The sequence below is a fragment of the Trachemys scripta genome, chromosome 4, assembly GCF_013100865.1.
Source record: "Trachemys scripta elegans isolate TJP31775 chromosome 4, CAS_Tse_1.0, whole genome shotgun sequence".
Lineage (NCBI taxonomy): Eukaryota > Metazoa > Chordata > Testudines > Emydidae > Trachemys > Trachemys scripta.
The window spans coordinates 87,096,860-87,120,676 of NC_048301.1; the positions used below are offsets into that span (position 1 = coordinate 87,096,860).

The following is a 23,817-nucleotide window of genomic DNA, read 5'->3' on the forward strand; positions in this document are numbered from 1 at the left end:
TTTATTTTTTTTTAAACCCTGCTCAGTGATCAAATTAGGTTTTGCAAAAATTGCACTTTGCTCAGTAGTGTCAATTCAACTGTTAGGGTTATGTAAAAGTCTGCTTCTTGGGAAATACAAATCCTCCCTCTAGTGGTTTAGGAGCAAATTTGATCATTTGGCTTTTTCATTTTATCTCCATTGTACCATTTACTTCAGGGATAGGCAACCTATGGCACGCGTGCCGAAGGCAGCACATGAGCTGATTTTCAGTGACACTCACACTGCCCGGGTCCTGGCCACTGGTCTGGGGGGCTCTGCATTTTAATTTAATTTTAAAAGAAGCTTCTTAAACATTTTAAAAACCTTATTTACTTTACATACAACAATAATTTAGTTATATATTATAGACGTATAGAAAGAGACCTTCTAAAAATGTTAAAATGTGTTACTGGCACTTAAAACCTTAAATTAGAGTGAATAAATGAAGACTCGGCACACCACGTCTGAAAGATTGCCGATCCCTGATTTACTTGCATTGTAGAACTGATGCAATTAGATGGTAATTGAAAAACTAACCTTTTATACAGTATAAATATCTCCAACAAACATTAATATATGGTCCATGTTTTAAAACATGTTTTTCTCACTGCTGTCAGCAGAGTAGCTTGGCAAGCCAGAGGACTTTTCATTTCCCTATGACAGCTGATGGACAAGGCAGAGCATTCCATCAAAAGTCCCATTCTTTGTTGCCAGGGCTCCGCATTGGTATTAGGGCTGCTATGCATGGTAACCTCAGCCTGTGATTTCCAGTGGTGACAGCTAGTTCCTTGATTTTGTTGGGAGATGGATATAGCTATATCAGAAAAACCCAGTGGATCTGTATCAAATTACCTTTGACACACAGTTTGAGATATATACTTCGGGCCCAAACATGCACAAACAAAGCTGCAGTATTTCGACCCATATTTTTTGTGTTGTTTGTTTCTATTGTGATATATATTTAATGATAAAGTTGCCATTTCTTGACCAGGTTGTGAGACAGATTTAATGTGTGCAACATACTGAAGGCCCTCCTAGCTCTTAAAATTCTTTCTTGGGCTGTTGATTAATTGCAGTTAATTCACGTGATTAACTCAAAAAAATGAATCACGATTAAAAAAATTAATCGTGATTCATTGCATTTTTAATCACGCTGTTAAACAGTAGAATACCAATTGAAATGTATTAAATATTTTGGATGTTTTCTACAATTTCAAGTATATTGATTTCAATTACAGCACAGAATACAAAGTGTACAGTGCTCACTTTATATTATTTTTATTACAAATATTTGCATTGTAAAAATGATAAAAAAACAGTATTTTTCAATTCACCTCATGCAAGTACTATAGTGTAATCTCTTTCTGGTAAAAGTGCAACTTACAAATGTAGATTTTTTTTTTTGTTACACAACTGCACTCAAAAACAAACAATGCAAAACTTTAGAGGCCTGTAAGTTCTTGTTCAGCCAATTGCTAAGACAAAGAAGTCTGTTTACGTTTACAGCAGATAATGCTGCCCTCTTCTTATTTACAATGTTACCAGAAAGTGAGATTAGGCATTCGCATGGGACTTCTGTAGCCGGCATTGCAAGGTACTTGTGTCAGATATACTAAACATTTATATGTCCCTTCATGCTTTGGCCACCATTCCAGAGGACATGCTTCCATGCTGATGATGCTCATTAAATTTAATTAACACATTATTTTTTTTAAGACTTAACTCATTGGGAGAATTGTATGTCTCCTGCTCTGTTTTACCCGCATTCTGCCATATATTTCATGTTATAGGAGTCTCGGGTGATGACTCAGCACATGTTCATTTTAAGAACACTTTCACTGCAGGTTTGACAAAATGCAAAGAAGGTACCAACGTAAGATTTCTAAAGATAGCTCCAGCGCTCATCCCAAGGTTTAAATATCTGAAGTGCCTTTCAAAATCTGAGAGGGATGAGGTGTGGAGCATGCTTTCAGAAGTCTTAAAAGAGCAACACTCTGATCTGGAAACTATAGAACACGAACCACCAAAAAAGGAAAATCAACCTTTTGCTGGTGGCATCTGATTCAGATGATGAAAATTGCATTGGTCCACACTGCTTTGGATTGTTATCAAGCAGAATCCGTCATCGGCATGGACACATGTCCTCTGGAATGGTGGTTGAAGTATGAAGGGACATATGAATCTTTAGTGCATGAAGCGGGCAGCATTATCGCCTGCAAATGTAAACAAACTTGGTTGTCTGAGCAATTGGCTGAACAAGAAATAGGACTGAGTGGACTTGTAGGCTCTAAGTTTTACATTGTTTTATTTTTTGAAGGCAGTTTTTTTGGTATATAATTCTACATTTGTATGTTCAACTTTCATGATAAAGAGATTGCACTACAGTATTTGTATTAGGTTAATTTAAAAATGCTATTTCTTTTGTTTTTTACAGTGCAAATATTTGTAATCAAAATAAATATTAAGTGAGCACTGTCCACGTTGTATTCTGTGTTATAATTGAAATCAATATTTGAAAATGTAGAAAACATCCAAAAATATTTAAATAAATTGTATTCTATTGTTTAACACTGCGATTAATCGCTTGACAGCTCTAATTCTTTCCATATTTTGCATTCTTTTCTTCAGATGAATTATGTGCAGAATGAACCATATATTTAAGCCACACAGAATCAAAGACAGGTGTAGATTTTCCCCTCCCTTTTGTTCAGGGGCTTATGTAGAAATAAGTTTGTTGTTTTTAGAGTAGTTAGCATTTGAGAGATTTCTACACATCACATGAACCATGCCCATGATTGCTCCTCTTATCGACAGCCTCAACTCAGAAAGGTCAAGATGGAACGGGCCATGGAGATTTAAGCACCTGTTCACCAATAAAGGGGTTGGCCCTTCAGGTCAGGGTTGACGTACACTGGGCAAAGAAGTAGGGGGATGCTTTCACTTCTATCTATACTGTTCTTGCTCAGAGGATTTTAGCGGCAAGGGCAGTCATCCTGACATCTGTCATGATTGCTAAATTTGCTAAAAAATTAATAGCTTTACCGAGAATTGTTCATAAGCATCTGGGCTAGTATTGCTGTAACTTTCTTTGAGTTTAGCTGTTGGAAACAAACTGGGGTTTTAAAACAGAATTTATAAGAAGATTTCAGCACCATCGTGCATAGATTACAACTGCATGTTGTATATACTTTAATGTCTAAATTCTCAGTTACAGCAGCACAATCTGTCTTATGTTTTTTATAGTTCATATTATCACCATCTATTGTATTATACTGTAGATATCTCATTCTTTTCAGTTAACTGCTTGAAAGAAAATTCCCTTACATATTAAGACTTGTGATACAGGTCCAAATTCTATTCCTAGACGCAAAGGCATGCATTGATGCACATCTCTGAAATCAGCTACTGTGCTTGCTCCTGCTCAGAGATTTTTTTAGAACAATTTCTTTGACAACTCCTAATTTTCTTATAAGATTTAATAATTTAGAGACTGGCATTGCTGAGAAAATTTAGCCAAACACCCATACAAACATCAGTGGAGAGAGCACAGTCTGCACCATTATTGTTCCAGAAATGGGATTTAATGTGAATGCACATTTGTAAATAAATGCCAAGTTCAATGTTGTAGTTTTCATTAGAGCTGAGAGTTCAGATTCCATGAGATACTTAACAGAACCCAAACCAGCAGAGTTTGTGTAAACTGAAATCAAACTGGACTCATTTGCATTTGTATTATACCTCTTTTACTGCCTCAGGGAGCTATTGCAGCCTCAGTTCAGCTGGGGAAAGGGATGTTTGATTGGGCCAGAGCTAGAAAGATAAGGACTTAGGACAGGAACTTAAAAGGTGTGTTAAATGGAGTTGGTAATTTTGTAGTAACCTGTGGCTAGTGTCCATTGAGACTCAAAGGGGCCAGCTCCGAGAGGTACACATGAGTGGGGGACTCAGGATAACTATTAGCCTGTAGGAAGAAGAGCAAGTCTTTGCAGACTGGAATACCCTTCATCGTACCCTCATGCCCCCTCATGGAGGAAGGGGGAAAGGATTTAGAAGTGGTTTGAATCCTATGGGTTAGGCTAAAGAGGCCAACAGTTGATATGGTTATTTAACAAGGAGCCCATTTAACACCACCCTTAGCCACAATAAATATCTAATATTTTGTGGGACAGTGAGGTATTACACACTCTTCATCCCCATTACTGATCCTAAAAGCTCATGCTTCAGGGTTTCAACTGGCCACCTGAAGGGGTCAGGAAGGGTTTTTTGTATTCTGGGTGATTGTTGTGTTGTGTTTTTTTTTCAATCTCCTTCCTCTGAAGCATCAGGAATGGATGGTCATGACTGGAGATGGGACATTCATCAGAGAAGGGCTCTGAGGTGGAATCGAGCAATCTCTCTCTCAAGTGATTGGCTGGCTGGTTCTTGCTCACATGCTCAAGGTTTATGTGGGGTTGGGAAGAAATTTTCCCGCAGTTCAGACTGACAGTGACCTTGGGTTTTTTGCCTTCCTCAGCAGCACGTGGGTATAGGTCACTTTCCAGGATTTACTGGGTATATCTCACTTAATCATTTCCCTGCATTGTGGGGGCCTTGGGCATTGGTGCACCTTGGTCCTTCCTATTCTCTTCCTGTGGCACACAATAGTCTAGTCTCTTGTGGGCTATAATACTTTGGTTTCATTTCAGTTATTGGGATTAATGTGCAGGTGCTGGGTGGTGGTCATGGCCTATACAGGAGGCCAGACTAGGTGATCCAGTGGTCCCTTCTGGCCTTAACCTTTGACTCTATTAAAAGCTGCTGTCTTCTGCTTTAAAAGCCATCCCTGTGTCTGCTTTATTTTCCTGTGTGTCCTGATCAAGGTACTCAAACATGTGCCTAACTTTAAGAATGCTAATAGTCCCATTGAAGTCAATGAGACTACTCATGTACTTAAGCACCAGGGCCTTCTGAAGTAGTATGATATCTGAGGATTTTTTTTTTCCAACCGGTAACTGAAATGTCATAAGAAGACTGGCTCTTTTTATTTTGTCCCCAGACATGATTCAGTCTTGGAGGAAATTAACACAAATACTTGAAATACAAATGCTAGAAGTTCTCCACCCTTTGAGTTCACCCCTCCCCTATAAAACTAGTTGCCACCAGCGTTAGATGTTTTTGACATTAAATGTCTTGGGTGAAATCCTGGCTCTATTTAAGTAAATGTAAATCTCCCATTGGACTTCACTGGGGCCAGGATTTCACCCCTTGTCAATGCCCGTGTGGTATGTGTTTTTTTTTTTAATTTACACATGCTAGCCCAGATCTTTCAGATGATGTAAATTGACATGGCTCCATTAATGTTGACGGAGCTATGCCAGTTTACATCAGTTGAGAATCTACTCCCTGTGTTTAAAGGGTGTTATAAAAGGTACTACCTAACTTTGCTAGTTAGATGTCTGGGACCAGTCCTTCAGTTCTAATGCATGTAATACTTCTGTTGAAATACATGTGTGTTTAGCAGAAATAGGGACTGAAGTATCAGGTCCAAAGATGATGTGTTATTTGCTTAGGGTCAAATCCTGTTGGCACTGAAGTTATTTGTAAAGCTCCTTTTTATTTCAGTGGGACCAGGATTTGGCTCTTAAATTAAATTGATCACTGAAAATTAGATTTTTAAAGAGCCTATTTCACGGTCTAGGCATGTTAAGAACCAATTAAGAATATAAATGGTGTAGCCTGGGTCTGGAAAAATGTGGAGGATGCTGAAAGCCTTTTTTATCATCTTTATTTTCCCATCTTTCTACTAAAGCAAAGAGATCTGCGAGGCAAATGAAACCATCATGTGCCCTATGTGCGAACGCAATTGCACGCTACAGAAACTCAACGAAAGCTGCATATATGCAAAGGTAATTATTAGTTTTGTGCTGCAAGCTGATGCTATCTAAAAGTCAATTCTTTCTGCATAATGATTGCTGCTGTTACTTCAGCAAAGGCTCCTCTACAATTTGGTGATGCTCTGCTAACTTTTCAGTGACAAAAATATTTGCAACCTTTCTACTCAGCATCTATTGTCTTTCAATTGATGATAAAGCAATAACAGCTGATTCTAAAAATGACTTTCTGAGAGCATTTTCTTCTTACCTCTATTTTGTCCATCTGAAGAGCCCCGATAATACAGCAAACTTTTTTTTTCTGGTAGGGTTTTCTACTTTCCTATATGATTATGTTCTCACTTTTCTGATTCCCTGTAGTGTTGATGACCAGATTTCTGTTCTTTTTAAAGGATTTTTTTTTTCATTATAGAGAATTATAATGCTCCTGTGGTGTGCCCAATGCAATGGTCCTACACAGTCAAATCTTTTGCTACAGGAAACTGTCCATCAAACATAAACATTGACTGCTTTTGAATGCAAGCAATGTATATAAATGGACACATATATGAAGCCACTTTGGTTTGTATCATATTACCAAGGCTGGAACCAGTCTCAGCTTTTCTTTCTCAAAATTATTCAGCACAATCAAATAATTCTTGTTTAGAACTCAGTATTGTTTACAGAAATTTGAATGGCTGTGGCTTTAAGGCATGATGGTAATAAGTTGAGAAGGAAATTCAGTTTTTAAAGGATTTTGAAATTTAGTTTCACAAATTGGAACTAAGCCCAAAAATGTAGAAATTCTCCATGAAAAGAAAATGCCAAGCAATTTTTTGATCAAAACATTTCATTTTGATTTTTAGTTTACTTTATAACATATACTATAATACACAACAAAAACAATCAAAACAAAAAGTCATTTCAAAATGACAAATCAAAATGTTTAATTTCCAAAATGTGGAAATGGGATGTTTTCATATTGTTGGAGCTTGGTTTTTCCCCCAAAACAAAATTTTAATGAAATCGACTTGATTTCAAGAAGCCTCTTGATTTTAATGGAAGGGCCTTTTCTGACCAAAAAATGGTTCCATCAAAGTTTTTTCTGACCAGCTGTATTAATAATTGTACATATACTGCATGTAACACCTTTCATCAAACATACACAAAGCATTGTACAAACTGTGCTGTGCTGCCCATCACCTATGGAGTGCAGCTGTTTAATAGCCCACAGCAGCCCTGCCCAGCAGTTGACTGGAAGGGACACAATAATCTCAAATGTAGTAGTTTTAAATCATGTCGTTTTAGGATCCCTGTCCCTGAAGAAATGTTTTCTCTTTCTTATATTTGCTATGAAAGTTGCAGGCTTAGTGCTGTAAACATCACATGCCCTTGTAAACACTAGCCTGGAAGAAAGAAAGATGGCATTCCAGGCCTGAGTTGAATGCCACCCATGCACATCAATGGGTGGGGGAAATTGATGAGGCCAGAGGTGAAAGGGGGACAGTGATGATAGCAAAAGAGGGAGGTGCTCATCTAGGGACAACAGGTAGCTGCACCCATTGGCCAGCTGGGGGAGAGGGGCACTGATTGGCCAGCGTTCCCCAGCTCCCAGGATTTAACCTGATTCAGGGGCCATGTGGAACCTCTTTTGGCTCTGTTCCAGCTGCCTACCCTACCCACCAAAACTAGGAATGAGAACCCAACCTGACAGATGCTGTGGATCTAGCTGGTAGCCTGTTAAGGGGGTTAGGAAGGAATTTTTTCTCCCATGGGTCAAATTGGATTTTTTTGTCTTCCTCACACCACCTGCAAGCCACAGTGGGTTAAATAGGAATGTGCATGGTACCTAACTGGGTACTGGGGTGACATTGCTTAAGTGGTGGATCTGAATGCACCAAACTTCACAGTAAAGTTAACATAGCCCTGGTGATTTTTTTTTTTTTTACAAGGCTTGAGGGAGTGTGATGGAAATTATGCAATTTTCCTCCTCTCACTCACTCACCCTGGACCACCATTTCCCTCCTCCTCCTGAGAGGCAGATCACAGAACCTGCAGAAAACCCTACTCTTGTCTGGGGAGATGGAAGATAATGCTGTGAAGGTGGCTAGCCTACTTCCTTATGTCATCCCCTCCATGCAGCTGTAAGGAGCACAATTTGTACTATGACATTTCTTTTGATATGTCCCCTTAAGAATAACATAACCAATTAGTACTGGGGAGATAATTTAAGGAGAATGTAATTATTTAAGGTGTGATTTGGCCAGGACACCAGGGTTCACACTCTTGTTCTTGAAAAGGAGTTCTTTAACAATCAGAGGTGGTCAGCACCTCGGTTTTATGTTTTTGTCTTGCCTTCAACTGTATGTTGCCCTATAGCACATTTCCTGACTCACCAGCACTACTTTCTTTACTTCTAACTTCTATGCAGAGGCCCAGCCAGCTCGGCCCACTCTGCTTAGCTTTTGGATAAAATCCTAGTTTGATATATTACTAAGACTACAGGTCAAAACTGGTCTGGTCATTCTAAAGAAAATGCATGATCTGGAGTCGGAAACCCACCTTCTATTCAAGCAAGATCTTCTGAGCCATAACTCTTTTGGGGTTCCTTTTCCATTTCTTCAGAGAGGTGTATTGTTTACAGATATCTTTATTGCGCAGATTCCCCTAACCTGCCACGCATTAAAAATCTGGAAACACTTGTCACTTTTATTGATCTGTAAAATTTTGTAAATCCTGCTGCTTTCATTTTCCAATCAGATTTTCAGTCTCATAAAATACTTTGCTTGTATGTTCCTTTTATTATAACAAAAGAAAAACAAAGCCAAAGGATATTTGCATATAAGTTTCACATGATTATATAATTCACACAAAATTACATATTGTACTTGATGATCTTTGGCATTAAGTAATAACGTCTCCATTTTCTTCAGCACAGTAAAATAAACAGAGCCCTGTTTACTACTAAAACGTGTGTGTTTAATAACTCTACTCAATATTAGAAGTGTTTGCATTCAAGAGAAAATAAAACATACTGGCAAGCAATACAGTGTTTATACTGTTTTAACTTTTTCTCCTGGATTTATAAATGATGAGGATTTCAAGAGAGTTTTTCTAATATTTAATTATCTTCCCTCTTACAGAATAGCCTCTGTCACTTGCTCAGTGTTTATTTTCTAAAAGCAGATGACAGTCTTTCATTTGAAAAAATGTAGATTTGTCTGGTTTACAGGACTAGAGTCTGCTACAGAGGACAACCCCAATGACAAAACAAGGCAGCTATTATGTGTAATAGTTTTGCTAGAAGGTGTTACAACCTCCCTTCAGCATACTGTCAATTCCTTCAATATCCCATAACCCTTGAGACCATCACCTCACAAGCACAGCATTCCTGATGGCCACAGTTACAACATAAGGGCCCAATATTGCAAACCTTTACTTTTTTTAAATGGGTTTTATCGAAGCTAGCCCATTTAAATCAATTATCCTACCCTCATGAGTAAGGTTACTTGAATGAGTAAGAGTCTGCAAGACGGGCCTTACATGATGAACAAAATCAACAATAATTAAATTGTAATCTAAGTTGAAGTTTTTTCTAAAATGAAGCTATTAATTCTCATTTGAAACAGTGAAAATACCTAGAAATACTCAATGTTTTATTGCATTAGTTATTAAAACCACTTATGAAAACTTTTCTTTTAGTTTTTGTTTTTCCCTAATTTCCCTGTTTGGTGCTCCTTTTATCAAATGTGTCTGCCCATAAATTCTTTCTCTCATGGGTTTACTCCAATATAATGTAATGATGTATGTGATCTTTCAAATGACACTTTAAACCTGAGGTTCTGGTCACTGATGCTCACCAAACGTCTTATAGCATTGTTTCACTAGAATATGTTTCAGTCCAGTATCCCTGACCAAATTTCATCACTGGCAATTGCCCACCTAAAATCCCTTTTCAGTAGGAGAAATTATTCTTCACCTAAGCCTCCTAATACAGTACTATTGCCTACTGTGGCTCATACACAGTGACTGCTGGATTTCTACCATGGAAATGGCTGTATTTCTATGATGGATAAAATGAACCCTGAACGATACATAGAGGACACCATTTTCAAAATTGGCACAACAAACCCCCTTAGGGCACTCAAACTGACACATAGGCATGTAACAGTTTTCAATTACAATTTATCTACCCACCATGAACTTTATCTGAACTTTGCAGATAAAACAAATCTGTCCCAAAGAGTTTACACTGTAAGTAGAAAATGGGCAATAGGGTGCAACAAACAGCAAAAATGATTGAGAGGTGGAATGTTATGCATAGCGTCGTACTATAATTACTTCATTTTGACATTAATTTTTGTTAATGTCTGGATGGTTTCATTCTTCATTTTGAGAGTGATTAGGATTTATAGACTCTTTAGAAGGGAAGGATATTTTCAAGAGGGATTTAGAGGGAGAGCATGGAGGCAAGGTGGATCAAGTGAGAAAAGGGATCCAAGCATGGAGTTGCAAGGAAGGAAGAGACAATGAAGGGAATGATTAGACAAGGAACATTCCTGGGGAAGAGGTAAATAAAGAGACGAAAGTTGGTAGGTAGGCCTGATTTAAGTTGTTCAGGTCCTAAAAGGACAGGACAAGGAACTTAAATCTAATGCAGCAGGTGAGAGGAAACCAAGGAAAATTTTGAAGACTGGTGGGATGTGGTTAGAATAGCTGGCTAAGTAACTGAGTTTTGAGATAATATTTTGGGCACATTAAAGATGACTGAGGCCAGAGTGGGAACTGCAGTGATGAAAGATGATCCATGCCTGGACTAGCAATGGGAATAGTGGGGGATGAATGGAATTGTGCATGTAAATGCTGATGTGTGCACCTTTATGTGGGATTAGGGCTTCTTATTAGAATGCCTATATTTTGGGGTCTAAAACCTATAAAGCATTTTTGGATTTTTTTTTTTTTTTTTTTTTTTTTTTTGGTGTGTGGGGGTGGAAATACTACATGAATGTAAGGTAGTATTGTTATTATTTATTTTGCATTATGTGTTTTACTTTCTGCTTAGGTTACACATTTGTTTGATAATGGAGGCACTGTCTTCTTTGCTATTTTTATGGCAATATGGGGTAAGTCCATTTTCCTTCCTAAGTGTTCTGTTCACCTCTCCTTCCATAGATGACGACTATTAGTTTTAGAGGGATTTGAAGTTTAATGTAATATTAAGCAAGTAGTATCCATGTTTATTCATATTTTTCTATTTTCTTCAAATCAGTTTTTGTACTAGTAGGACATTAAAAATACTCCACTACTAATTTATGTTCAAAATGTAATGACTGTAGAAAAATAAGACCTTTAATCCTGCAATCTATGTCATGTGTGCAGAGCCTCATGGGGGTCCACTCACACAGAGTAACGTGAAGGTTTGGGGCCAAAATCAGTGTCATCCAATGTGGAGCACTGTAAGATTAACAGATTTGAAAGCTTGTAGGCGAAGGCTAATTACAGTGAGATAAAGGCAGGTCAGAGGATTTTGTGTTAACTATTTACAGGAAGATTTCATGTAATTATTCTGTTCTTCGAGAGTCTCTCTGCATTCACTGTGACATTATGCTCCACACCAGGAGGCATCAAAAGAAGAGTAAATGCTCAGAGGTGACTCTTGAACAGGAGTTACCATTGCATAACATTTCTTTGTTCAAAAGAAGGCAGATGCAGTTTTTACAACACTGAGGGGTCTGATCCAGTGATCTTTCATTGCAGTCGATAACAAGTTTGCAATGGGAAGTCAGTGGCAACACCTAGATTATAATAAGATTAGCATGCTGTAAATATATGAGATAGATGGGGAGATAATTCTTCCACTGAAAGTGCTGCATATTTGTACCCTGAGACTTTAACATTGGTCCACACAGAGCACTGACTATTCAAACCAATGCTGTACCATTGGGGTGAGGTTAAATGCCACACAGATGCTGTATTTATATAATACACATGAACAGGCATTTCTCACTCTCCCAGCTGCAGCAAGTGCAAAGGGGAAAAGGAGGAGTTTCAAAAGTGTTCATCCACAATGTGTGGTTGAACATCACTCATGTTTTGATGTCCTTGCTAGCAAAAATAGATATGCAAACCACTTAATTAAATACAAAAAAATGGGGTGATCAATAGGAGACAAAACCAATGAAAACATCTGGTGTGTGCACTTGTAATGCTTGCAGCTGTGGCAATTCATTGTTACATCCCCACCTTGCTGTTGTAAGCACACAACACAATGGTTCCTATTATTTAATTATATAAAGCCCCCAAAATTCATGGCCATGTGATTTGTCCTTCTGCACACAATATGCAGATATGTGTACAGCCATTAGCTATCACCCAGGTGCTACTTGTGTCAATTTTTTGTTTAGTTTGAATGTCAGAATAATGAAATACTCCGCTGAGCTTTTCTGGCTTCTCCCCAATCCTAAGGCAAAGTCCCTGCTTTCTCTGAGGCAGACAGCACTGATAGCTGGTTGAGTGGCCCTCTAGCAATTGCTCTTCAGCCCTTGATCCTGTATCAACCCTGTGCTACTCTCTAAAACAGAGGGTATACCAGAAAAAAGTCAAGGGAAATTCCATTTATCCTCATGGTCAAACCCCTGACAGTTCAGGGTGCTTTGAAGACCCAGCACAGTGATGGAGATTTTAATTTTGTTTTGCTGTAGTCATGGTTCACTTATACACTTACTTACATTAGATTATCACAGTTGCAAATGAGTGAAGTTTAACATCTCATTTCTTTTTTCTTTGTGAACTTAACACACTCGTGGCCAAGTTCTCATCTGATATTCGTGGGTGTAGCTCCACTGACTGGGCCCAAAGTGTCCACTCTTAATAACACACATTAAGATCCACAGCAATAAACATATGTCCCACACAAATATTAAGCCCCTTAATCTTTGAGACCCCTAAGCATCATGTTGTTTTTAACCAGTAATATTTTACCTTCATAAAGTCCTTCTTATGTCTTAAGGCATCTTAGGTAGCTATAAACAGATACATTATACTATTATTTTGGATGTCTCAATGATTTTTAGACTTGCTGAATGAGCAAGATTTTAAACTAGTCTGTGGTTCTCTGGATTCTTTTTATATTTTTTACCCAAAGAGAATTCCTTCCTTCCACGTAGCCCATCCCAAAATATGCTGCATCATTTCTACAGATCCTAACCTGCAATGCAGATAATAAACCAACTGGTGCAGAGGAGGAGGAAGTGTTGACTATTCATTCTTGTGGTCTCCTTTTTGTAGTAATTGTAAGTCTATCAGTGTGAGCAAATTCTCTTCATGATAAACAGTAATTCACTTTGGCCTGGCAAATTGCAAGCTGTAAGTAATATAATTAAAACCAGTGCCTTATAGCTTTTTCTCTCGGGAAGATGCAAATATCAAGGCGAGGAGGAAATCCCCCGAGCCGCAGATTTGATGGAAATGACATTTGAAGAAAGCTGCTTCTCATCAAGATAGTCATTATGGTTATTTTGTCTTGGTGCTAAACTTTCCTTAGGATCCTGGTTGTATTTTGCTCCATTACATGTTTGCAACCTCGACTGAAGCCAAAGGAAGTTGCCCAGGTGCAACAAACAGGATTTTTCCTGTTTCTGTGCAGTTTACTAATATTGTTTTTTAAAAGATAGCATAGTGCCTTTTAACACAGAAGCAGATTGAACATTGAATTTAGTTTAATTACCAACTGGGACAGTGGTGCTCTGGCACAGCAGTGTATGACTGGCATGTGTTAATATACCTTGTGATTTCAGATATGCTATCCAAAGCCTTTCATGTTAATAGCCATAGGATTACTTCAGGGAAAATAAACTTGCAAAATACTGTGGGAGCAATGTATGTAAAACAAGGCACATAGATCATAAACGAGTTTGTAATCTGAAGCCAGCGGACGTTACCCCCAGACATTATGCTGGGGGTTGAGATGAAGTCATGTCACCCATTGGAATGCCATCATATGGTCTTCCTCTGCTGTTCTGTGCTGCTGGCTCATTTGTTGTGCTGGGATTGTAGTAAGACAAATCACCGAAGCTCACATCATGAGATGAATTATCTAATCGGAGACCTGGAAAAATACATCATGATTATTTATAGGTTTTTCAGTGGTGCTTATCGCTTTAGTGTCTGAGTGCCTCAACATTAATAAATTTAGTCTTGTAACACCTGAGGTAGAAAAAAGTTGTTGTCCCCTTTTTACAGATGAGGAACTGAGACAGAGAAAGATTCAGGACCTGATTCAAAGCCCACTGAAGTCAATAAATTGACTTCACAGGGCTTTGGATTGGGTTCTCAGTGGCTTGCCACACAAGTTGTCTGTAGAAGAGCCAGGAATAGAACCTAAATAGTCTAATTATCTGCGTGGTGTTTTAGCAACGAGACCATCTATTAAAAAGAATAACACTGTTTCACTAAAAACATTTCAGTTAATTTTTTTTCACTCAAAGATGAATAATCCAAAGTACTCTGGGACTAGATTGAATCCAAACTATACCATAAACTATAGTATATTCAATCTCTTCCATATTTCTTTACTGTCAAGAAGATGATCAAAACAGCAAAATGTTGTTCTTTTGAAGATCTGAGTGTAAACATGGAAATGTCAGAAAATGTCTGCACATGAATAGTGCAAGTGACTTTACACTGGATTTTTGTTTTTAACGTTCGTGGATCTGTGTTTATAAAACAGTTGGTATCCAAAATGTATATTGTACAATATAGGTCCATAATTCTGCCAGAACTGGTCGGTGTTTAACCATCCACTATCATAAACATTTACATGGATCTTTAATAATGTATTTGTGTGCCAACAAAGTGCACTACTTGGCTGCACAATTCATTATGGCCCTACTAGTAACATTTTTACAGGACATATACAATAAACCAGCATAGTAGCTGCAACAGAAAATAATGTTGCATGTCTCAAACACCAGGCACAATGGGGCTATGGTCTTGACTGGGATCTCCAGGTGCTACTGTGATATAAATATATATTAATAATAATGGAACAGCTGTGCATGAATGACCTCTCTGCATATGAAGCAGTGGGGACCATTGTCTGGTGTGCTGGAAAAAGTGAGTGCCCCTTTAAGGGCTAGAGAGACAGGGAGTGACTTTCTGCTGCAGTAGCAGACCAGTTCAGCATGGGGAGCCTGACCCATCCTTCCACCAGGGGACCAGAAGAGAGGGGAGACTATATAGGTTCATGGAGTGCAGGAAAAGCCCTCTTTTACCTGGATCCATCTACCCATGGAAGTGGTGAAATATCAGGTTTTGTCAGGACCTGCTGTGGGCATTGTGCTGGTCACTCCTTTCTCAGGGGTCTGGGAAGGAATGTGTCCCTCACTGCCAGATTTGCCAACATTAACTGTATGTGGGGCGGGAGGGAGAAGAGTTGCCTTATGCACAGTAAGTTCTGAGGGCCTTCGTTGGGACGAACATGAAACAGGAGTTTGGATATGATGTTGCAACTCATTATGTAAATGTGGGGCAGATGTCCAGTGCAAGGACTCTGTAGGGAAGGGTATATTGATGAAATAAAATGGATTGGTAAAGGATTTAAAGAAGGTATCCTTTAAAGGAGCAGAAGGGGGGGGCAGTTCAGGCCTCCTGAGACTGGTATGGCAGGGAACCAACCCCCTATCCTTTATAGCCCCCGCCTTTAACCCTCATTTGGGGGTGGGCTCTAGCAGCAGAAGCTGCTCAGGTATATATTTAATTGATTATGGAATTACCTGCACTGTACAATTATATCAGCCAGGTACTCCCAGGCATTTAAGAATAAAATTGAGGCTTAATTAAACCACATCCAGTATCTCCTGTCCTACTTCCATTATAGCCGGACAATGGCATTGTTTTCCAAATTATGATTCAACACATTAAGAATTACATTCTTCTGTACACCTACATGGGAGAGAGAGATTTTAAAAATAGAGTAAAAGAAATTTTATTCACTTCCCCTGCATATTCTGAATGTGGGAACACTCATTTTTTTCTTTTGTATACAATTATGGAAAAAGCGGTGGGTATGTGCATATGTGTGTGTTCACAAATTTCTAGATAAATTACACATTAGCTTCCTGTTTAAGAAAAAAGTATGCACTGTAATCAAAAAATAAAAACTACAATAATCTGAGTGCAACATGTTTCAACACATGGAAAAAATGTTCTTGAGGTGTTGGATCACTGGCTACTATGCATTTATAATTATGCATAGGCCATATTTTATTAAACACTAATCTACTGTCTGTAAGAGAAACTGCTGAAAATGCGCTTGGCTATGTTTGATATAAGTAATTTATATCTCTGTTCTGAAATGTTGTCTTGTGGTTGTTTTTATTGATTCTGTGAGGCAATGAAGATTAAAAAGCTCTTTAGTCTACACTAGATAGAAAAGCATAACAGATTAATGTGTTGAGAGCTAGTCTCTTAACTTGTGAGGTATATGTATGCCTGGCTCATTTCAAAAATAAATACAAGAATTTAAAATCAAGGGAGCTCAATAAAATGGATCACTACAGTGAAATTCTGCCTTCAGTCTCTTCAGCAGTCACAGAAGCAAACCTAAAGACAGAAAATGCCTATTAAAGTGCTGAGTTGGACTGTTGATTTATTTCTCTTCTTTAAAGCTACTTGTACAGTAACTGATACCTGCTTGTGCTTTGTGAGGTTTTTTGTTTGGTTTTGGGTTTTTTAATCTTTGTCTGCAATTTACACCTTGAGACCATAAATACAAATTTGCACATCTTTGGAAACTTTCATAGTTATTCCAGCTAACATGGGTTTTGCTAATGATGAGGATTTTTTACAAACCACTCTCAAAAGTAGATAGTCTGAAGGCAGTCAGATCACTGTTTGCAATTATTTTCAAAAGTCTTTTAACAGTTATGCCACTTTTAGCGACAATGCTGGCAAAACCCTGGTACTAATACCACAACCAGATCCAACAGGTAGGCCTTTTGCAGTCATGCACAGCTCCATTATCCACAAGGGTGCAGATCAAATTACAGGATCAAAAATTGTGTTAACAGAATCTGTTTTTTAAACAAAAAAATGGCACAATCAAAATATAGACATGACCTAATTGTGTTGCAGTGTTTTATGCTAGTGGTGTTCTATAGCAGATATTGTAGTTGATATATCTTATTAATGTCTTCTTTGATTACACTTTTACCTTGGTGCCTCAAAATTATTCTGCGTAACCCATGTTAATTGTGAGCATGGATATTTTTGGGTACTGAAGTTCTGAAAACATATGAATGGTATCCTCCTGGATTTATTTATGGGGGAGTTTGCAGATAACCCATTGGCTTAATGATACTGATTGGCAATGACTGCTGTTCAGTCAACTCAGTAGTTGTGCAAATTCCAGTTAGTATGAACTTATTCAGCTAGGGCCCAGGTGTTGCATGTTGTTTAGATACTTTGTATATATGAAATGGTATCAAAGTCTAAAGGGACTATCTTCACTGTACAGTTAAACCTGGATTTTAGGCCAAACTTCCCTACCATCCATACAGAAAAACCTATGACATTGGGCTGGAGGTGCTTTATGCACCCAGATGGTGGTATGCGTTAGTGTCCAAGTTCTGTTTTAACTTGGACTGGAACCCAGCAACTTTGCAGTGAGGACCAAGGCAAAATCATTCCAGTGCTAATAATCCTCCAATGCCCTTCCCACAATTCCCTCTGAAGGACAGACAAATCCTCCCACAATTAACTGAGAGAGCATCTTCTACAGTGTCTCAGCCCAAAGAACTATGGGATATGTCTCCAGGCATACCCAGGCTATTGCAGAACAATGAGGACACAATAAAGCGGGTAGGGTTTTGCTGTGGGATGCTTGCACTTGGGCTAGACTAACCTGGATTAACTGTGCCAAGCAGAAATACCCTAAACTCTTCTCTCAATACAAAATTTACCAAAGATTTTAAAAACATCCCCTCTCCCTGTTTATGAATACTGAGAAGCCTTGGGTGTACTTTAAAACCATTTGCCAAACTGATTTGTACAATCTAAATAAAAAGAATAGCAGTGAAATTCTAGCTCCATTGACTTCAGTGGGACAAAAAATTCACCTCAAGAGTTCTGTGCAGAATAGAAAAGTCCTTCTACTCCGGGAACATTTGTGAAATTCTTTACCTGGTTCACTCCTTGTGTTATCATAAAGTCGCTGATGGGAAAATGAGCCAGACTTTCTCTTCCCACATATAAAGTACCCAATCAGAACAATTAATGCAGATCCTAGAATGGCTCCTACAATTGCACCAAGCACAACTCCTGCACTGTGGCGATTCTCTGGGAGGGGAAAAAGGATAAAGAAATTATTCTAATGAAAATTTATAAATCTATAGGGCCAGATCCTCAGCTGACATTTTACACAAGTTGAGAATCTGGCCCACTCTGACATATTTCACTTTACAGACAATAGTTAAGTCATCCCCTCAACAATCCTGTGAAGCAAGGAAGTATGACTCTCTCTTATTTACAAATGGGAAAACTGTGGCACAAAAATGTTTTAGTATAACTTTTCCCAGTCAAGCAAGTATTTGACCAACAGTTGTGAATAGAACCCACGAGTTGTGGTTCCCAGCCACCTGCTCTAACCACAAGGCCTTGCACTATCCTCTGATAAAATCTCTTTAATATAACAATTGTAAGTATTTAGACCAGACTATAAAGCTAGCCTGTGATCTTAGGTATTTCTATTTTAGAGTGCCAATTTTTCAGACACTTTGTTGGGCATCCAAAATCAGAAACATAGAAAGCATTGGCTGTAACATTTTTAGTTTTTCAGGTAGAAAAATATTTTTTTTTCTCCCCAACATTTTTCTTGGGTTTTATAAAACTTTTCTTTGAATTTTCACATCTTCTTTGAATGCCCTCTTTCAGAGTCACTTTAGGCAAAAAGTCCTGATACATTGTAATTATTAGAGCTATAGAGAGAAGCTTGAAAGCATGAAGATAGCCTCCAGTTCTTAGTGTAGACTGTACTGTATATGTTGGAAAAGCATTTCTGTCCAATGCTAAAAGCCTGCAGGCAATTTAATGGTATAAAAATACTATATCTTCTAATCTTCCTTTCTCGATCACTGAAGCCCCAATTTGAAAGAGCAGAATAGAGAAATGCTATTTTTGGTTTTATGCTGTATTATTTCTCCAGGCTTAACCAAATTGATAGTAATAAAATACAAGGTAGGCAATCCATTTGGGCATTATTTATAAATTGAAGGCTTTAGTCACAAAAGTGTTTTGCACTCTGTGTCCTTCATGCTTAAGAAATGATTAATTTGTTGCTTTAAGTGCTTTGAGCATGGGGAGTGTACAGATCTATTTCATATATGCAGAAGATGAAGGGGTAGGGAGAGAAAGTTTGCACATTCACCAAACCCAAGCAGAGCTGCATTACATTTCCTATGTGAATAAATAGATAAATAATTTAATATAAAGCAAAACTCAGAAATTCAGTGAGTTGGGGCTACTCCAGACTGATGCAACAGATAAAACATTTTCAACAATTTTCAGTGGACAGTTCCATATAAATAGATCCAATTTGAATGGTACTCTGACTGAAGCAGTCTGCTGGGAATAGTCCCATTATAGTATCTATATACCAATATAGTTCAGAAACAAGAATTTTTTCAATATGCCGGTTCACAAATACCATAGTTCTCTGGTTAAACTGGCCTGGGGTTTCAGGAGACCTCAGATTAATTCATGTATCTGCCACCGACTTCCTATGTGACCTTGGACAGGTAACTCAGCGTATCATTTTCAAAAGTACCTAAGAGACTTTCAGTGGATCTTAAGTTCCAAAAACACTAGAAAATGTTACTATTAATCTCTGTGCCTCAGTTCCCTATTTGCAAAATGGAGATAATAGTGTTTTCCTTTCTCCTACCCTTCACCAGTTTTGTTTATTTAGATTGTAAGGAGTGTGGGGCTGAGAATATTTATTACTATGTATATAGGCAATCATTACCACAGTCTGGCTATGATCTTGGTAGGAGATCTAGGTTTTACTATAATACAAACTTTGTTATTTCATTCTAGCCCTCCACCACTAAATGGGGTCCTCAACGCTGCTGCTAAATACCAGATGGAATCTGGCAATGCAGTTCAAAGTAGCTGCACGGCAGCCCCGGATCTTTGACTTCCTGTTGAAATTGAAATAAATAAAAAATATTTCTGCCTGTGGTTCAGCTAAACCCCAGAAATGCAGAAAGGTTTGAAAATTATATTTGGTAAAAGTTACCTAAATGTTTTTAATTTAATAAAACTTTCAGGTGAGGTCTAGTTTTATCTGAAGCAGTTCACACATCTTTTCAGCTTCCCAGACAATGTAAACATTTTAGTGTTCAGCATCATTAAACTTTTTTTACTGTAATTAAACCTTTACCTTTGTTAGGTTCTTTCGGATTTGATGGGACTATAGAATGGTTGGTGAAATTCTGGTGTACGGTTTTTGTAGTCTGTGAAATTGTTTTGAAGTCTGTTGTGACACTGCCACTCTGGTGTGTGGATAATGTGGTCAGTGTATTTGATGGACTGTTCGTGGATGAGACTTCTGTGGAGCTCTTTAGAGAGTCTTTGGTGGAGATTGTTGCAGTAGAACTGGTCTTATAGGTGACTGAAGTGAAGTTTTTGGCTTCCGTTTTCGATGATACACCAGCATTTGTAGGCATGTTGCTTTCAGTCGCTGTGGACAAGTCAGTCATGGTTATGGATATTGTTGAAGATGGTGAGATTCTGTTGACATTTTTGGCAGGGGTATTTGTGCCATCCGTTGAACCCTTATCCACATGCGAAGTCGAAAATAACTCTGTGCCATTAGTGGATCTCTGAGTTACACTGTTACTTTGAGTGTTAATCTCTATTACTGTACTTTTTGTTGTTGCATTTTTATTGGCCGTTGTTGGCGTAACATGGCTTATAGCAGGAGTAGTTATTCCGTTAGTTCCAGTAAGATCTAGCTGATGTGAAGTTCCTTGGTGTGTAGGTGAAGTCGTATCTATAGTTGAACTATTGTCATTGTTTGTTGTTCTGACTGTACTACTGTAACCATTGCTTCTGGTCCACCATAAACTAACGGGCAGTAAAATAAAAAGAATTCCACTGGAAGGCAGCATGGTAGTGACTTTGTGGTTTGTTTCTTTATGTAAAGAACCTGAAAGAAGTGAAAAGTTTTGTAATTTAATTTATGATGTGAAACTGAGAGCTGGACAATGAAGACCCAGACATGTTGATGAAAACTTACAAGTGGCTTGATACTAGAGAAGTGAAGTTATGGAGGTTCCTAAAGGTATGTTTACACTGCAGTTAAACAACTGTGGCTGGCCTGTGTCAGCTGAGTCAGGCTTGGGCTGAGGGGGCTGTAAAATTGTGATTTAGACATTCAGACCCAGGGCTTTGTGACAGGGGAGGGTCCCAGAGCCTGGGCTGTAGCCCAAGTGCAAACATCAGCACAACAGTTTTACAGTCTGAGTCCCATGACCGCAACTTAGCTAACATGGGCCAGCTGTGGATGTTTACTTGCAATGTAGACATATCTGAAGGTTTTCATGTTGAGAACTTAACACTCCTGGATAGCAATAATATTCTCTCAAAGCATTGCTGTTCCTCAACAAAGCTTTTTGCATGCTTCCATAGGCAAAGCTGTATACTCCCCTCCATTCTACAGCTCACAGTCTGTAACAACTTGCTATTACATGTAACCAAGAACCCGTTGCACCAAGACCCATGCCTAAAAGGGCATGTTTTCAGCAACCAATGCTTTCTGGTTACAGGGTAGCACCCAGCAATATGAGAGTAATAGGGATGTGGCAAGGCTGAAGAGCTAAGTAACAGAGTGTGTTTCCATGCAAAGTGATATAGTTGTTGTTGCGATTAGCTTTGGAAGGTCATGATTTCCCTTACATGTTTTGTGACCTTGAGGGGGGGACCATCACAGGAATACAGCTGCTGCCAGGAGATTAATGACAGTTCAGCAGCTAAGCCAGCCCATGGAATTAGCGGAGCTGCATTTCTGCTTCAGAACCAAACATCAACACCAAAGCAGTGCAGTCTGCCCTGATTTGCAAATGTTCAACCAAGGATCAGCAAGAATCCTGATCCCCAATCTCTTGAGACATATTGCCATATGCTTATCTAGCTTTCCAGGGTAGTGACAGCTTGAGGTCATGCTATTATTACTTCCCAAAGATCACAGACTAAAATGTGAAGGTTAGCACTACTTTCAATAGCGTTAATTAACCCACTATTCTTATGCATGTTTTGTTGCCTGTAGGAAGGAGACATGCTGCCTAGAGGCAGTGACCTGGCTCCTTTCCCTTTCACCCTTTAGGTCCACTGTCTGGCACGTTTTCCTTTCACCTTTATAAATCTAACTATGGGTTTTTCCACAGCTTTGCTCCTCTCTGCACAGCACAGCCAGGGAGAGGGATGAGTATAGCTATGGACTCTAACAGTAGCTACTGGAGTAAGCCAGCTTGTCTCTGTGACACCCTCCCTACAGAGATTTCTGTCATTTGACGGATGATATGGTTCAGTTTCAGCTATTAGTCAATGAACCTGACATTAGGTCTGATCCTGCTCCCATTGCAGTCAGTGACTGAACTCCCATTGACTTCAGTGGGTACAAGATGTAGTGCCAAGGCTGGAATCTGTATGTATGTGTATTTTTGGGATTCAGCTTTCAGCAATCTGTTTATAAATATTGTTTCCATGTTGGTAAATTGATCAGTCTCCCAATATAGGGTGGTCATCTGCCAGGTGGGATTAATGGTCCTTACTTATTCAGCTAAAAATAAAAGATTTTAAAACTTTATTTTTATTATTATTATTTTACAGAAATAAGTATTGCAACTTTCTGCTTAGAGCTAATCTTTGTGTTTGGAGTCTCAAATCTGTAACTGAACAGCCAACTCTCACAATTATATTAATGAAAGTTGCATTGTTTTCACTATACCTGGGTACAGGGACGTTTTTCCAATCTGAGTAATAATTACAGAAAAGTATAGCAAACAAAACTTTAAATGAGCTTTTACTAAGCTTTCAAATATTTGCTTTCATCTTGAAAGTACCATTGTTTTAGCTCACTGGCATGACCCCTCTTTTTCCTTGTATCAGTAGCCATGTCATTACTGAACAAAGTGAGTTTTTGTCATATTTCTTATTTCACCTTGACTGTAATTTGAAACTACCAAGGGAAATTACTAACAGTTCACTTTAACTGCACCTTTCGTAACTGAACAATGTGGTTTTCATGATTTCCTTAATCCTGTAATTTTTTTCCTCGGGGGCAAAAAGAGAGAAAACACCTTGCCACAAAGATTTTTTTACAGTAGTTCTAAGGCTATATTTAGGTTGTATTTCTTGGAAACCCTTGGTGTCTAATAATTAACTGGTCTTTTATTAGTGTAGCATTAAGATTCAGATCAGAAACAACCCTACAGCCCTAGAAAACCACCTGTTGCCCTTAGCGCTTAATATGCAAACAGTGGTATTATAGGACAACTGAAAATATTGCAGCTCCAGCACCTTAGACTAGCCAAAATCTGATGAACAGAAGATTAGCCGGAATCTAAAGAATTTTCCAGTTAGCTTGAGACACTAATTGTAAAATACCTTTTAAAAGGAGAAATTATCTGATATGATGATTCTGATCTTGCTGGCACCTGTAAGTAACTACACTGAAATCACACTAAGGTCAAAGCCATGTAAATAATATTTGAATCAAACTCTCTGACTTAGACTCTTCCCTCATTATGGCCCCAATCCTTCAATGACATGTGTGCATGCCCTGTCTTAGTGTGGAGCCCTACTAAAGTCAGGCACAGGGGTCCAACTGCAGGCATCTCATTGCAGGATCAGGGCATATAGATGGAACTACATACAGATCCCTAAACAA

The 23,817-nt window shown here is 38.4% G+C and overlaps 2 protein-coding genes across 2 annotated transcripts in view; one reads left to right on the top strand and one right to left on the bottom strand.

Moving 5' to 3' along the window:
* Positions 1 to 23,817, top strand: part of ANO3 (anoctamin 3) — a 363,106-nt gene that overhangs the window by 301,798 nt on the left and 37,491 nt on the right. Inside the window, exons 13-14 of the mRNA XM_034768757.1 lie at positions 5,810 to 5,906; positions 10,933 to 10,993. Of these exons, the coding sequence (XP_034624648.1) occupies positions 5,810 to 5,906; positions 10,933 to 10,993 (158 nt within the window). The remainder of the gene's footprint in view (positions 1 to 5,809; positions 5,907 to 10,932; positions 10,994 to 23,817) is intronic.
* On the bottom strand, positions 12,592 to 21,063 carry MUC15 (mucin 15, cell surface associated). The gene is made up of 3 exons (XM_034769837.1): positions 20,308 to 21,063; positions 18,051 to 18,206; positions 12,592 to 13,977 (listed from the first exon to the last, which is right to left on the bottom strand). Exons 1-3 carry the CDS (start codon positions 21,035 to 21,037, stop codon positions 13,820 to 13,822), a joined length of 1,044 nt encoding a protein of 347 aa, XP_034625728.1. The 5' UTR covers positions 21,038 to 21,063; the 3' UTR covers positions 12,592 to 13,819.

Excerpts from the sequence above, each read along its gene's own strand:
- MUC15 (XM_034769837.1), bottom strand. The coding sequence starts at position 21,037 with ATGCTGCCTTCCAGTGGAATTCTTTTTATTTTACTGCCCGTTAGTTTA. Across the intron at positions 18,207-20,307 it reads TCCGAAAGAACCTAACAAAG|AGAATCGCCACAGTGCAGGA; the intron begins GTAAAGGTTTAA and ends TTCCCCTCCCAG. Across the intron at positions 13,978-18,050 it reads TAACACAAGGAGTGAACCAG|GTCTCCGATTAGATAATTCA; the intron begins GTAAAGAATTTC and ends GTATTTTTCCAG.